A 16,516-nucleotide genomic window follows, 5' to 3' on the forward strand; every position below is an offset into this window, starting at 1 on the left:
TTGAGGAGCTGCTCCTGTATTAAAATCAGTAAGGATGGAAATTATGGTCTTAAATACCTTGGAAGTTTTGCATTGTTGCAAACTTCAGAATTAACTGAATGATGATTTTTTGAACTTTAAAAATTAGGACCTCTGGAGGCTGTCTAGTCCAGCTAAAGCACTGTCACCCATAGCAGGCTGCCCAGGACCATATCCAGTGGGGTATTCAGTATCTCCAGGGATGGAGATTCCACAACCTCTCTGAGCAATCTATTCCAGTGTTCAGCCCTCACAGTAAAAACAGAATGTTTTCTGATGTTCAGATGGAAATTTCATAATCCACCTAACTCTTCATCATACTTATCTTGTTTAAATCACTCAATATCTCAATGTCTGGATTTTTATTTCTTCATTCAGACCTTGCTATTTACTAGTCTGGGTCATAACAAACTGTTGGGAAAATGAGAAAAAAGGGAACCTATCTTTCACAGTGCAGTTTAAAATATCACATTGCCAATTATTTGCTTATTTTACTTATTTTGAAACTGAAATTGCTTCAAGCTATTTAAACAACAAAGAAAAATACTGACAATTTACACATTTCAATAACAGAATGTTAAACCTGTGGGGTTTTACCTTTGTAATGATGTAAAGAAATTTGAAAGCCAGGTGGACTAACTGGGGAGGAGATCCTTTGTCCCGTGCTATATCCAACAATGAATTCATCATCCACTCTAATGAAAGGAGAGAGGAAAAGTGAGATCATGTGCAGCTGAATTTACAGTTTCTCATACTTCTAATAAGAAAGGGAGATACTCCTAAGTAATATCAAACACGGCAATCTTGTCATGCAGATACAGACCTTACAGTTTAACAGATTTTCAGGTATAGACACACAAATTATTTCAAGATGACATTCCTACCTAAGTGGCGATCCAACAAGTGAGGTTGCTCCTGGTACTTGTCCATAATACCTGCAAAGGAAAAGAGATCTATAATAACCCACTCAAATTAAAGGCTCTTACATGAATTGTGAGATGCATCCCAACTCCAGACAGCTTTGGCTTAAAATTTCAGTATTCTTAAGCTAAATGCTGCACCCACCTGTAAGCAAGGTCAAAAAGTAAGAAAGTTACAGATAAGTAACTGTGAAAAACACAGCCTGTCCACTTCTGTGGTGCAATCTTTGATCAACACTGAATCATAAACTCCTTTCCAGGAGTCTCTCAAATTACTGTGGACAAACCTCACAGCTAGCTGAAATAAGCAATTGCCGTCCTTCACTGCAGGGCTCTTTGTGGCTCTCCTTTCCTAAGCACAACTTACCAGCACACCGCTCCTGATGGAGCTCTGCAAACAGAGGACAACATTAAACCAAGGCAAATTGTAGCTGTTCCAGGTGTCCCAACTTTACCCTGCATTCCTACCCACACAGCAATCAGAATGCCGCTTTACACCTGTCTGCCTTGCTCTTCACATCTTCTTCATTAACATACTGATCCCACTTACTTTTACATACTCTACTTGTTAGCATGTCAAATTGCTGATTGTCTTTAAAAACACAGGCAGAAAGATATCTCCGCATCAAGAGGTCTCCTCAAACGCAACACTTTTCCAGCTCTGATTCTAGCACAGCCAAGGGGAAATCCTCCCTGGACACATGGGATTTCACCACAAAGCTATCTGCCTTCCCATGCCTGGAAATACTCAAAGGTATAATTTCACCAGTAAGGATCTGTACTGAAACAGGCTACAGGCATTGCAAAACCTTTATCTTTTTCTTTTGAGCTACCTGACTACAGCAAGGGGAAAATAAACCAACAACACAGCACTACTATGCAAGTGAAGGTGCTCTGCACAATACTCAGAGGTAGCTTTTTGTTTTGAAATAGAACACAGGAAATTACTCAGCAAAGAACAAAGAACCCTTGATAAATTTTCACTTGGACATATATAGAGAACTCCACTTCAGCAATGCTGTAGTTGACCAGTGGATGACACTGCACAACCACTTTCAAAATATCATCCACTCCAACCATATCTTCGCAGTAACCTGAGCAATTCCCCTGGGATACCACAGAGCTGCCTCCTGTCAAGATGGATGCCCGAGTTCCTGATCAGCACTAACTTCCCACTGCAATTAGTAACAACTTGAACCAGTACAAATAACATAACTAGTGAGTACAGGTAATTCCACCAACACTCAGAGAAATAGCTCTCAAGCAGAAGTGGAATTTAACAGAAAATTCCTTACCTTGCCCAACTCTTCCCCGCTCAGTCTGGCAATCTAAAATAAAAGCCTAATGCTAAATTCTAAAGAGAATGAAGAAGAAAAAAAAAAAGTTCTTCAAATGTGATAATTTAAAAAAAAAAAAGGAAAAAGGTCTTCATAAATTTTCCTACAAAGTTATAGTTGCAGACTAAATTGTGTGAAACATAAGTGTGGAAGACAAAAACCTGCATGACATTTCTGCGAGGGCTTTTGGAGACGTAACCTGGAAACCTCTGTACCTGATGATTAAGTTTCCCCACTGTGTCCTACACATTTAGCCTGTTAGCAATTTTGGGACATTTTGCCCAAGAAACATCAAGAGATACCTTCTGATATAAATATTATAACCAAATGTTGAACAACAAATATAGTGCCTGTCACTTTTAAAAATATTAATAGGGGGTTTACTGAGCCATGTTGGGTGTGCAGTTTATAAATACAGTTTCAATGCACAGGCAGCACACAAGACATGAAAGACAAGCACCAAGGTGATCAGAGGAAGTAGAGGACGGCCTTTCAGATATAAACTGTTTCAGTGGTGGCCCATCAAAGTTCACCATTTCACCTGATACTGAATGGTCAACACAAACACAAATGTTCTTCCTTTTGAACAGTTCAATCTTCTCATATGGAACACTTAAGTCAAGCAAGCATAATACTACTGAGTGACTTCTGCAGGGCCAGATTTCTGAATCTAGAGTTTTCTAGTTTATGGTTTGCCCATCCAGTTTCTTTTTGTCAACACCACACCCAGTGTATCAATGTTGTGACTGTGAATTTTTGCAATTTCAGTATTTTTACAGAAGTACTTGCAAAACACCAGGCCACTTCACTGAATTTGCAAACACCTGAAACTTAGAATTAACTTCTGCAGATCACCTGGTCAGACACCTGAATCCAATGCACAAGTGTGGATTATAACAGAGTAATTACCTACAGCACTGACACATGCACCTAATTGTATCACTCCTATGCTCAGCTGAGATCCAGAAGCAGAATGGCTTTCTTTATGTGGCATGAAAGCTCAGTTAGAAAGTCAGATCCAAGCTGTCTCCACTCAGAAAACAATTACCTATATAGATGCCTTCTCAACGGTTACCTGGCCACAAAAGCACTTTATTTGACATACATACAAACTCAGTGAAATTACTGCCTGCAGTTGAATACAAAACTGGAGGCTAAACATGGATCAGAACTCAGATTTCTTAAATCTGACCTAGGTTTTCACTTACGGTGGTTGAATACCATGTAATGATGCAATATATATCTAGACAATAACATGAGTAAAGAAATAAACCTCAGCTACCTGCTGATAAAGTTCTAGCATTATTACTCATCCAAAATTAGTGGTTTAACCCTTTTTTGGCAGTTAAGTTCCTTTAAGGAATATAAGGAGACGCTCCCTTTGGATGACACGCTTACCTATGAATTTTTCCACTGTCATTTCTCGAGTCACCAGATGCCCAAAGGATCCTTTCAGATTATCGATGAGCTCCTTGACTTCCTGACTCTCTGTGAAGCTCTCCAGGATGTTTCTGGTGGTGGTGATCCCCGGCTCCTGATTCTTGCCTTCATCCAGCTCTGACACCTCTCCATCCATCTCGCCCAAAGCCATGTCCGAGGCAGGGCCTCAGGACTTCCTGCAACAGCCAGGCAGAACAACGGCCAGTCCGTCACATCCCTCCCGTGGCAACGCGGAGCTCAGCCGACCCCTCCCCAGAGCCGCTCGTCCCTCCGGCGACGCCACCGCCCCTCACATGCGGCCCGGCCCCGCCCGCCACCATGCGGCCCACCGCGCCCCTCCCCGGCAGGCGCAGCGGACCGGAGGCCCACTCCAGCCCAGCCCTACTCTTCCTCTCCACCTATCCCACGCAGCCGGTGGCTCTAGGAGGGTGGCGGAGGCAGCGGCGACAACACGGGGGACTGCGATCGACGCCCTCAGCCCCAACCCCGCCGCGAGCCGCAGCTCCCGCGCGCATTACCCTGGCAACAGCCGCGCCGCTCCCCAACGCCTGCCCCGCGCGCCGCCGGGCACACCCTCCCTGCTACGGGGCGCCGCGCGGGACCAAAGGATGAGAAGACGGCAGCGCAACGGCGTGCGTTCCCGCCCTTCTGCCGCAGAGCGGGCCGCTGAAGAGACGCGGGGCGTCCTCCTGGACGGAGAAGGACTGGCTCGCTTTAACTTGGTTCCCGTTGTTCCCGTCTCTTCAGTGAGATGGGAGATGGTTCTCTTCGCCGCGGCCCGCGTTGCTGCCAGGCCGCCAGCGCGTAAACTCTTCGCGCCGGGAACAGCTGTCCTGATTAGGCCCCTCGGGTCAGTTTGTATTGGTTGCAAAACGTAGCTGGGCCACACCGTTATTCCTGGCCTTCTCCATTGCTTACCCTGCCCAGGCTAAAACACTGAATTTTATAGCTAATACAGTAACTCATTATCTAAGGCTCATAAATTTCTGGAAACAAAGTTTGAATGCTGAAAGCTACAACCGCAGAAAAGGGAAGCAAGGGAAGACTCCAACATCTGCCCCCTCACAGCAGTTATCTTTCATGCCAGATTGTTTCCCCTTAGCTTTCTCATGAAGGTATTTGTCATATTCCAGCCCAAGACATTCCCCATCTCTATCTACCCCTCTTTTCCCACTCCCACCCCCCCCACCCCCGCCCCGGATACTGAATGTTTTACCAGATAACAGCACTACTTGTCCCCTTCTTCATATATTGCAAATACCACAACACTGTCGTTGAGGTTTAAAGTAGACATTGACTAAGTCACCTCAGGTGATCTTTTTACTTAACAGAAAATAAACCTGAAGGCTCAGACCAGCTGACAAATTAAACAGGTGAGATAAGCCACCTTCAGAGGTGCTCATTCTGCTCCATTGGTCATAAAGGAAACCCAGGGAGACACATGTGGTCAGGAGGTTAGGACAGGTAATTTCTCTTTTCCAGTACCCAGTAACCCCATCCACACCCAGACATCTTCAGGCTCCAGTTCATTAAAAGAATCCACAATCACAAAATACAGGTACATCAAACACCTCATTTCTGCAAGGCAAGGATTTTATTTGAGAAGGAACTTAAGTTCACATGTACTTTCCAATGTAATAAATGTATTTTTATTAACATCAATAAATTCTAGTACACATGCACTTTGCTGTTTCCTCAGACCTGGATCTTCTGGCTATCAGCTAGGGTTTCAACTGTGTTCTAACTCTATTATTCCATTTTTCCACTGTTAGAATTGTTATTGCCACACCATGACAACTTCCTCTAACTGTAGCCCAATGTGAAAGGAAGTAAAAAAAATTAACTGTTTGTATTGTATTTACAGATAATTAAATGTTTGGTTTTTTTTAATGTATCAATTACAACATCTAACTGAAAACATTGTGAAATCTTCACTAGCACAGACATTTAAAGTTGAAAAAAGTCTGAACATATTTGAGCATTTTTGAATATAGTATTTTAGGCATTAGTCCTGACAACTGTCTGAAGCCTAAACACCTAAGTTCAGTTATACTTATCCAAATCCTTCAATTCACATCAGCATTTGTTGGACTGCACTTACAGTTACTTTCTTCACTAAAAAAACCTCTGGATTTGCTAACATACTCTAGCTCATGTTGTATGCCAAAAACTTTGTTTCACACTTTTCTCCCCAAATTCTCATTGCCTATATTTTCTGTAAAAATAAAGGAATTAGGAATATTTAAAAAACATTATAGAGCCATCTAATTTGACCTTTCAGTAATCCAGCAGTGGCAGAACAGACCAGCTTTGCCCACTGTACATTGTTTTCTAAAACTGAAAATACATCGAGCACCAACCACCGTAACAGCAACAGATGCTTTCTTGTCCTCAAAACACTGAACCTCCCTCCCACTTTTTGCTATCTTTTTACAAAGTCATATAAATATGTTACTATCATAGCATAACACACTGATATATCATACTAAAACTATGATATTATCAAACTTGTGTGGTAACAACCCACTTTGTGACCATACAGTTAATTGTCAAGGACCTACAGAGGCCTCCTTTTAACAAAATACCACTGTAATTTCATTTCTCACAGCAAGAGAAAAAAACAAAAGCATGTAAGTAAATTACATTAAATTAAAATAACTATTAGAAATGTTATTAATGATATATGCTTGTCAAGTGCAGTCCAAAGGGCCTTGTCTACTCTTCAAGTCAAAAAAGAGGACATCTGAAATTTCTGATTCATAGAATCTGATTTAAATTTTGGATTAGGACACTTAACATGGGAAAGATGACAGACATATAAATGGGAAAAGGGATGGAAACAGGGACAGAAAACTAAAGCAGAACAAAAGAGGCAACGTGTAAGGAACGAGTTCTTACCTCCAGCACCACAATCCCACAGCAATAGATCTCAATAATTAACTACTGATAAAGCAGCAGCAGAAGTGACAAGATGCAAACTGTGGAAATGCAGCAGCTATGAAGTGAGACTATGGGGAATAAGCTTTGGCTGACTGTGAAGTGACTTTTCTAACCTAGGGGTCTCTTCCCAAAAAACACAATCTTTTCCTTCAGCAGGGTAAGAATCTGTGCTAGGAAACTGACGCCTAAGTTTAAAATTACACAATCACTCTTAACATCTAGTGAGGTTCCAAAGTGTACTTAGCCTTTTACATAGCAGGTGTTTACCATCAATTAATTCCACCCTTAATTCCTAGTTTTGTGTTACTTCTGATAAGCAGAGGCTGTGCAGTTCTAAGAGACACTGTTAGAATTTCTCAAACCCATCTGGCTACTTTAGAAGTTTCCTCATTACATTTATGGTAGAGCCTCTGTACCCCGTCCCAAAATGGTTCCAGTGGTTTATGTAATTAAAGAGTTGATACAATTTGTTTCGTTTCTCAAACCCTGGAGCTTTGGGTATTTTACTGTGATAGGCAGTGAAAAAAGAGCTGCTGAACCCACCAAACATTCCAGCAATGGCCAGTTCAAATTCTGAATGGCCATAGAAGGAAGCAGGGTCAAAGATAATTGGCCCGGAGTCATCCTCAGCCACATTTCCTGCCCACAGGTCTCCATGCAGAAGAGCAGGAACAATTTCTACGTCACAGAACATTTCAGGAATCTTTAGCTGAAGAAAAAAAATAAAGGCATGAATAAACATGTTAAAATTAAAGAGTTTAAATATAAAAAAATTAAAGAAAGCACTGTGGCATATAGGAGACTAAGCTGATCAATGTTTTCAGTCCACTGACTAAAGTGGTTTTGGAACTGATGGCTACAAACATAAACCTGAACTGCAAACCATAATACATGTTCTTGATTGCTCATGACAGAGCTTAGGAAATTATTTAATTCATAGTCTGGTGTCAACATCTAGTACTAATGTATACTTTCTAGATTTCTGTTACAAGAAATAAAACTAATTTCATTTAAATCAAAAGATTTCAGCAGCAAAAAGAGCAGAAGTAAACATCTGTATCACAGTATCACAGTATAACTTAGGTTGGAAGAGACCTCGAGGATCATCGAGTCCAACATATAAGCACAGACCCCATGACTAGACCATGGCACCAAGTGCCACGTCCAATCTCCTCTTGAACGCCTCCAGGGATGGTGACTCCACCACCTCCCTGGGCAACCCGTTCCAATGATGAACGACTCGCTCGGTGAAGAACTTCCTCCTCACCTCGAGTCTAAACCTCCCCTGGTGCAGCTTGAGACTGTGTCCCCTTGTTCTGGTGCTGGTTGCCTGGGAGAAGAGGCCAACCCCTTCCTGGCTACAACCACCTTTCAGGTAGTTGTAGAGGGCAATGAGGTCACCCCTGAGCCTCCTCTTCTCCAGGCTAAACAATCCCAGCTCCCTCAGCCTCTCCTCATAGGGCTTGTGTTCAAGGCTTCTCACCAGCCTTGTTGCCCTTCTCTGGACACGCTCAAGTGTTTCAATGTCCTTCTTAAACTGAGGGGCCCAGAACTGGACACAGTACTCAAGGTGCGGCCTAACCAAAGCAGAGTACAGGGGCACAATGACCTCCCTGCTCCCTGCTCCTGCTGGCCACACTATTCCTAATGCAGGCCAGGATGCCATTGGCCCTCCTGGCCACCTGGGCACACTGCTGGCTCATATTCAGGTGGCTGTCGATCAGCACACCCAGGTCCCTCTCTGTTTGGGAGCTCTCCAGCCACTCCGACCCCAACTGACCAAAATTAAGGCACAGGTTTGTGCTGCAGAGGAACATATTCCTGGCTGTTTCTTGAGTGCCCCATGGAGTGTGACCAGAACTACAGCCTCAGCTTGAGCTGGGACCAGTAAAAAAAATAACTAACTCTGCCTGGGCAGCAGAATCTTATCTACTTTGTAACACCAAGTTCTTAGATAGGTTTTACCACCCTATTATTATTAGCTGTACACTAAGAAATAGTTGTCAGTGCTGAATGAAAAAAAAAGGAAAGAACACCATGAATTTATTTCAGCTGACAATGTTGTTGAAACAACTGTGAAACTAGTCCAGTTACTGCTGTTCATTAAAAGCTAAATAAATCTCCTATTACTTTTAAAATTCCACTGATACATATTTTCTAACACTCTAAAAAACAGATTTAAGACATGGTTCATACTTTTAGCTGTGACCAAAGTTCTCTGGCTTCTCTGTCTCCATAATCTTTTTCAATCAAATCCAACTGAGCTTGGAGTCGGTGACGAACAAAGAAGGAAGGCCAATCGCTCTGCCACTCATTCACCTAGAAAAGATGACACAGAGGTTTGTAGGAAGAAATTTTAATATATACATAGCAAGCCACACACATTAAACAGCCATATTGCCTTTGCTGTCAGGTCAGAATGAAACTGTGAGAGCAAAATTGTGATCATAAAGCTGAAGACCGACAAAAAGAGCTTTTGTATAAGGAGTTGATAAAACGATACAAGAACGGTGGCTTTCACAGGCATGGAACATACCTGTGGTATATAACCACAGCAAGTGGCTTTATGGAATCCAAACCTATCCACGTACTGAGACTCAGAGTGACCTGCTCCTTTACCTAAGAAGCAAAATAAAATTAATTAATTTTATCAAGGTTAAAATTGTATGTTTAAAAACAGTAAAGATAGCTTCTGTGTATATAATGTACACGTGAGAAGTGTGGCACAGGGACAGGAGGGACATACCTCATGAAACATTGTCCCAGTACTGACACTGACAATCACAATTACAGTGTGATACTGTACCAAAGTGATGATTTCATTTTTGGCTTAGTACATTATATCAATACTTTACCAATTGTGTTTCCCTCCTTTCTTAATTTCTCTCCAAGTTTCTGGTTATAAAGATGAAGATCTGCTATCTGTTCACCGAGTTTTGAAGAGTATCTGCAGGAGCAAAAAAACAAACTGAAAGAAGACAAGTGAATGAAATAACACAAGGAGAGGGGGGAAAGATCTCAATTAAATATGACCAAGTGTGTGTTTTGCAAATATAGAACCTTAATAACTTCAAAAGTACACAAAAGGGAATAAATGAATAGACAGCTCTGAAGAAATAGATTACTACAGATAATAAAATTAACATAAGTCAGTGCTCTGCAGGAAAGGTAAATAGAACACAAGGTTGTATAAACAGGAGCATAGAGTTCAGGAGGATCAGGTAATCTCCTTATCAGTATCATGTTAATAAGCAGAGAATTGAACATGGTCTCTACTTTTGTGCCTCACTCTGAGATCAGCTGAACAGCAGTAAGAATGGCAAGTCTAAAAAGAAGCCATAGGCAAGGACTGAGTTGAGGTTGCTTAATGCAGAAGACTTGAAAAACATTTGAAGTATTGCACAGCTATCTCAACAGCAGCTGCAAGGAGAGAATTGAAAAATCTTCTCCATGCCCAGAATGGGTATAAAGTAATGGGTTTTAAATTGCAACCAGGAAGACTGAGGTTAGAGACTAAAAAATCTTTCCTAAGAGCCGCAGGATGGATTGGAATGGGTTGTTGGGAGAGGCTGTGGAATTGCCATGATTCTCTTTCTCCAACAGATATGTTGGACAAAGAACTGCCAGAAGAGCATTACTGTGTTCCCACAGAGGGCCTGGAACAAAGCAGTTAATGCTGAAAGCCCATTTCAGGAGCACATGACTCCTGAATTCTATGTTCAGGTTGAATGATGGATGAAATGGAGCATCATGTTATCTATTCATTTAGTTCTTCCTCACCCTAGTGCCTCTCACCTCCTTGACTGATAGGCTAGGAAAAGAAACTCAAATGAAAAAATCTCATGAGGAAAGGATGGACTAAACTCAGCCATTATCACACTCACTTTAGTAACACCTCAGCACACGTGGACCAGTATACAAAGCTCTCTGTTAGTGACAGCCTTGCAGGTAAATCTGTTGCCAGCAGAGGGACAGGAGAAGGAGTGTGTACACACACACGTATATATAGATAGGTTTGGAGTTTTTAAGTACGCAGACATACACTGGAGGTGTTTAAGAAGAGACTGGATAGGGTGCTTGGTGCCATGTTTTAGTTAATTAGATAGTGTTGGATGACAGGTTGGACTTACTGATCTCAAAGGTCTTTTCCAACCTGGTTAATTCTATTCTATTGTTCTGAAACATGTCTCTTGATAAATACAAGCTCTCAGAGAATAGAGAGGTTCTTCTCATTTTCTGACCGAAAGACATAATAAATTATGCCCCAAAACAAAAGAGATGTACAGACATACTTGTTGAGATGCTTCATCTTTAGGTACTCCATGACAAACATTGCTCCTCCTCCAGGCAGGTCAATTACTTTAATAGGCTGAGGCACTCTCACAATATTAGTTTTCTGAATAGCTTCCAAGCTTGCCATTTCCCCTTCAAACATTTTTCTGGCCTGTCAAGTGATAAGAATATATTTGGCCTAAACCATGGATGTCCACAACAAGTACTTTAAATAAAACAGCCTTGTTTATGAAGTTACAAGGAGCTAATTCATCTTGTTAGAAGAATGTAGCTGCAACAAGGATCAGTCTGCACAGGGAGACTCAAGTATCTTAATTTCAACTTTTTTTTCCCCCCCAAACTCATTTCAGACTAGCAGGATACATCCCGTTTCAGCATGACTTCCAAACTACTCAGCAGATGTAACAGTAGCTCTGAGGATAATACCCAAGATCTCCTTCACAAAAAAAAAATCAAATCCTTAAACTAGTTCTTCCCATGTAGGTCAATAGCCACCAGATGGAGATGACAGTACAAACATTAAGCCTGTAGTCTGCATTTTTGAAGTAAAGATGCCATTCCTAACAGCAGTTTTAGAATGTATTTTATATTGATGAAGCAAATTTCTGATGGACTGTGGCGTTACAAAAGTAAATGGTATTCATTTAGCAACAGAAATGGCAAAAGCTTGGCCTGAAAAATTTGCAAGAATCTTACTTCTAGAAATACAAATAGCAATAAGGAAGTTTGAAGCCTTTGGAGCTTCAAAAATAAAACACAAGTTTTAGCACTGGCACTCTGTTTCTTCCCTCCCCCTACTCTGTCCTCCCAACCGAGACATGAAAAGAAATGCAGCAAATGCAAATTCAGCTCTTCCAGACTCTAAGTACTACAATAACAGCTCTGAATTAGCCTCCTTGTTACATATTGCAATGCCAGTTTCTGTTGTTCTGGGTTATCACATTGCATTACATCTCATTTTGCATTAATCAAACCTCCTGCTTGATATACTTGATATAAAAGACTACAGCTTTACAAAGCAAAATGAAACAAAACCTGGAATAATTTAAAATCAGCCTGAAAAGCAGAACTTGACATTATTAACAGTCAGATTCTTGTAAAATAAATAGCTCTCTACATGCAATAATAGCAGTTAAATATCTGCTGGCATTAACCTGTGGTTTGTGGTTGATTTTAACAAACACTCGTCCACTGTCTGTTTCATAACCTTGGCCTTGGCTAATGTATCCTCCTCCCGAGCTTCCAAATGCCTTCAGGACAGAAGTTTTCAATTCTGCTTTCAGGATTTTTTCCATGGCAATTTCCAGGTTGCTGCAGCTGCTTTCTGCTAAATCCACTGCAAAACAAGATTAAAGGTTTGGGTCCTTCTCTCACTGTCACTCTGCTATGAGGTAGAAAGGGCCACCCACCAAATGAAAAAAAAACAACACCACAACAAAGATGACGGCAGCTGAAAAGAAAGGCAAACCCAGAGACTGCATTGCAAAATGCTTTGCTTCCCAGGGACTTGTATAGCTGTGCATGCAAAATAAACATCTTTGGAAATATTTGCCAGAACATAATTGAGAGGTGTGTCCTGGGTCCTCTCTCAACTGTGCTGGGAGCTGCTGGTATTTGTAGTTTGGATCCGGTTTTCTTTTTTAAGCTCGGTGATCGCATTGTCAGTTTGACGCCAATCCGCTAGAGGGAGGCCAAACCAAAGGCAACAATACAAATCACGCACGTCCTGCTGCTTAGTTAAGGCATGGAAGAAACAGTTGCATCCACGAGGGTACGATTAAGTCGTGCTGCTGATCACATGTCAGCCCCCAGAAGTATGTGGAAAGGCTGGTGGGTTTTTTTTCTGTTTGTAGTTGTTTTGTGTGGACTGGTGTTCTGTTACCATCGTGGAAATCTGCAGCACACTTTCCCTTCCTGGGACATAATTCAATCTCTTGTAAGATTATTGCCTGAAAATGCTCTCACCGTGCTCAGAACTGGACATTATCACATGAATATTTATAGTATCATGAATATTTATCACGATCAAGATGGTGATAAAGAAATTTAGGATACTGTTCCTGTATGCTCCCCCAACAGATGTTTAGGATGCCATTTCATACTGATCAATTTAATCACTTCATACCTGCAAAGTGCACTGCCACTCTCAGGTATAAGGCATTGAGTCTTTAAAACATGTTATAACCTGGACCCTGCAGTATGTTTTTATGTCTGTATAGAGGTAACATGCTTGATTAGGTGGCTCCTAGCACATTAGGAGCTGTGGAAAAGGCTGCAGTTCTTGTTCTCATTCTGGGCAGCAGGGAGATTTCTGGATTCTGTGGACATTGTTACTCTGTGCTTTCATGCATTTATCTCTGTTTTCACTATTTGTTTGCACTGATTCATAGAAACTCTTTGGTTTTGACAGAGAAAGGAATGCTTACATGACAAGCACTGGCTTCATGAGGTAGGCTTTTCACTACATTCACAAATGGTTCCAGTCCTACATGGAGTGAAAATACTGCTATAGTACAAGTTATTTCTCAAAATATAGCTGCTTAAAGTACACAGAGCAGACCTCAAAGGGACAAATTGGCTAAGGAGGAACTTTTCTAACATCATATTTATTTCAGCAGAGCATTACTTACAGAGTAAAAGCACAAGCTGGAAAAGTGCAGCTCATGGGCTTGAATCAGAAACAGTGGCTCAAATACAGGAGAGTATTCAGGAACAGCAAGAAGCCACTCTCAAGGTTACATATCTTGATTGGACATTTGCATTATAAGTCTAAAGTAACCAGTGAGTGCTTTGTCAGTCCTTCTGCAAAGTCCATCTGTAATATTTTATAACTGTCACACCACTCATACACTAAAATAAATTATTCATAAAGTAGAGCTACAGAAAGTAAAGCTGTGGAGAGGTAGAGGAGTCAGCACTTACTGCAGGAGTCTGAAATAGTTTACCCATCACTCTCATGGAGCATTTGTGCCCAGGAAGTGAGCCACAGTTGCTAAAGCAACCAGCTATGCCTGCACCAAATAAAGCTTAAAGCCTAAGTGCTCAGCATGTGCATTAAATCACAGTACACCAGTGCACAGGCATCCAAAGCAACCTGATTATGCCTGTAGATCTTGCACAGTCTGTGGCTCATGTGACTGATTTACAGATACTGAAAATGCCAAGCAATTTGAATTTCAGGATGTATGAAGCCCTGAAGTGTACTCTACTGTTACAACAATGGTCTCCAGCTGCTGAGAGATTCATACCCTAGGTTGCAATGGAACACCTGAGTAAAGAAATCATGTTTTTCTAACATTTTATTTTTGGTTAAACCACAAACAGTACTGTATTAACCCAAATATATTGTATTAACCCAAATATACTGCATCACTTACACAGTAGCCAAGACACAGGAAAGCCTTCTGTTTGCTTCCATGCTGAAATCAGTATTTAAATAGTATGGCACAGGTGAAAGGCCTGATTTCTAGCATTTTTGTTCACACTGCTTCCAGTCAAGCAGCTTCAAACTGTGTAATTTCAAACGCTGGAAGTAAAACAACTCAAAAGCATCCCAGATGGACTAAAAAGAAGAGAGTGTTTGAGAACGCCAGCAGTGAAGGCTCTACTCCAGCACCAGTTCAGCACCATGGCCAGGTCCCACAGGAACCGCCAGTGGCCAGCAGCGAGCTTGTGACATGAGAGGAATGAAATTACAAAGGCTTAGTGATGGGCTCTTGGTTTGAGACCTATCCTCAGGGTTATGCTTGCAGTGGAATTTGTAACTGCTTGATTTCACAGGTCTTTTCTTCTTGTTTTGCTCACAACTGCTTCCAATGTTTGTTTGTCCGGATCAGAGAGATCCCCAGGTGTAGCAATGAAGATTGTTTATACCTTTGGGAGTAACAGTATCTAAATGCCAGGAAAGCAAAGACACTATAGAACAGTGTACACCAAGAGCAAGAAAAGACTTTCCCTCATAAAAACCTCCCTTCCTTTGACAGAAGTTATAGTTCCTCAGTAAAGAACTATCCTAGGACAAGTAATTCCAAGTTTCCTTATTGCTATGTATCTGATCTTCAGCATAACTGTACAGGCTGTAGCTCTGTATAAAACATCAATCATGTCTTGGGAGAGATCAGTGAATTCTTTTGACATATCACTGAAAAAATGTGTTGAAAAGTAATTGAACATCATTTTACAAAGGAAAATAATACAGCTATTGTGATTCTTGTGTGGCTTAGTTACCAGAAATACACTTTCCCCTTAACTCTTTTGTCACAATCAGAGCTTACAGGACAAGCTAATTATATACCACTTCCTACCTGCTTTTATTTCTGCTAGAACAGTCCAGCATCAGTTAAAAATCACAAGATCTATTTTGGAACAGCAGTGAAGATGAAAAGCAGGAAGAAAAACAGTACTAGAGTGCAACATTCATAGCTGCAGGCAGGACTTGCAGATGGCAGCAGTGCACAAGGAAGAAAACAAAACTCACTGAAATGCAGGGTACAAAGGAACTGTAAGCAATTCAGCAAAAAACACAGGTTCTTGCAGAGTTCAAACTGTAGAATATATTTTCACAATTAGGTCAGTCAAGCTCAGAGAAGTTGAGCAGCCTCCATCCTTGGAGAGTTTAAACACCTAAACCTGGCCTGCCCTCACAGCTCTTCCTGCTTTAAGCAGGGAAATGAACCAAGTGACCTCATGAGGTCTGTCCCAATCTGTGATCCTAACCATGGAGTCCAGATTTCCAAGTTTCCCTTCCCCTAACTCCTCTTCGAGGCAGAAGCATATGTTATTAGTTATACATATTCATATCCCAACCACTAATTAATTTTCTAAGGAATTATTTTCAAATTCTAATTTAAGAAGGGAAAAAAACCACAGAGAGACAGATATCTGATTTTCCAAGTATTAAAAATAAAATGCTGAGATGCTTTAGTCTACATATGCCATGTGTTGAGGTGCATCTTGAGAAAAGACTGAGAAACATCATGAGGAGATATTACAATTTGTATATATAAATACATGTAACACTGTGTATTTAAGAAAAAATCAGTGGCTCTTTTACCTTTGCTCCTTGTCCACATAGGAATGGAAAGTCATCAAACTTATCATACAGAACCAGGAAATACAGAATGAGAGCATGGGTACAAGGAACACATTTGCCAAGCTTAGGATGTACAGACGAGCCAAGAGGGAAAAGGAGGACACATTAACTTTATGCTGTAAGAGAAACACAGAGTAACAAAGGCATGCCTTGAACACATAATACCAAAAACACTATGAAAGAGAACTCTAAGAGCAGTGCAGAACTATACAATACATAAGAAAAAATAGTAATAATTACCTTATAGAAGTTCAGCAATTTCTTAAGGGTCCACCAGCAGCCTGCCTTCAGATTTCATTCCCTGATTCAATTGCTGTCTATAAGAACTCAGAACCAAGGAATCCATGGTACAGTAGAACTTGCTGTGACATTCCGTTTTTATTCCTCCCTACACCTCTTCCACTTCTAACAGAAGCACAAAATAGCTTTGTAAGAGTGAGCATAGCATCCCTCAAATCAAAACTCTAAATACCATT

General features: G+C 41.1%; 2 protein-coding genes across 7 annotated transcripts in view; both read right to left on the bottom strand.

Moving 5' to 3' along the window:
- Positions 1-4,307, bottom strand: part of TBCD (tubulin folding cofactor D) — a 118,558-nt gene extending 114,251 nt beyond the window's left edge. The window contains exons 1-4 of one of the 4 annotated variants that reach the window (XM_068151384.1): positions 4,234-4,307; positions 3,674-3,891; positions 903-953; positions 616-713 (exon numbers count right to left, since the gene is read on the bottom strand). In XM_068151384.1, the coding sequence (XP_068007485.1) occupies positions 616-713; positions 903-953; positions 3,674-3,866 (342 nt within the window). In that variant the 5' untranslated portion in view covers positions 3,867-3,891; positions 4,234-4,307. Of the gene's footprint in view, positions 1-615; positions 714-902; positions 954-3,673; positions 3,997-4,100; positions 4,196-4,233 lie in introns of those variants that run through there. The other 3 variants (XM_068151387.1, XM_068151386.1, XM_068151383.1) reach the window with 3 other exon arrangements.
- A 980-nt stretch (positions 4,308-5,287) lies between these two features.
- Positions 5,288-16,297, bottom strand: FN3K (fructosamine 3 kinase). Of its 3 annotated transcripts, none has more exons than XM_068151395.1 (7): positions 16,281-16,297; positions 12,103-12,284; positions 10,948-11,099; positions 9,511-9,623; positions 9,192-9,274; positions 8,852-8,974; positions 5,288-7,364 (listed from the first exon to the last, which is right to left on the bottom strand). In XM_068151395.1, the coding sequence occupies exons 2-7, from the start codon at positions 12,241-12,243 to the stop codon at positions 7,026-7,028; spliced, it is 951 nt and encodes a 316-aa protein (XP_068007496.1). In that variant the 5' UTR covers positions 12,244-12,284; positions 16,281-16,297; the 3' UTR covers positions 5,288-7,025. The 3 variants fall into 3 exon arrangements, with proteins under 3 accessions (XP_068007496.1, XP_068007493.1, XP_068007494.1); XM_068151392.1 differs by lacking the exon at positions 16,281-16,297 and adding an exon at positions 16,002-16,246; XM_068151393.1 differs by lacking the exon at positions 16,281-16,297 and having other exon boundaries at positions 9,511-9,602.
- Positions 16,298-16,516: the final 219 nt, after the last annotated feature.

The sequence above is a fragment of the Melanerpes formicivorus genome, unplaced genomic scaffold (genome assembly GCF_026170545.1).
Source record: "Melanerpes formicivorus ecotype bairdi unplaced genomic scaffold, bMelFor1.0.p_v2 SCAF_21, whole genome shotgun sequence".
Lineage (NCBI taxonomy): Eukaryota > Metazoa > Chordata > Aves > Piciformes > Picidae > Melanerpes > Melanerpes formicivorus.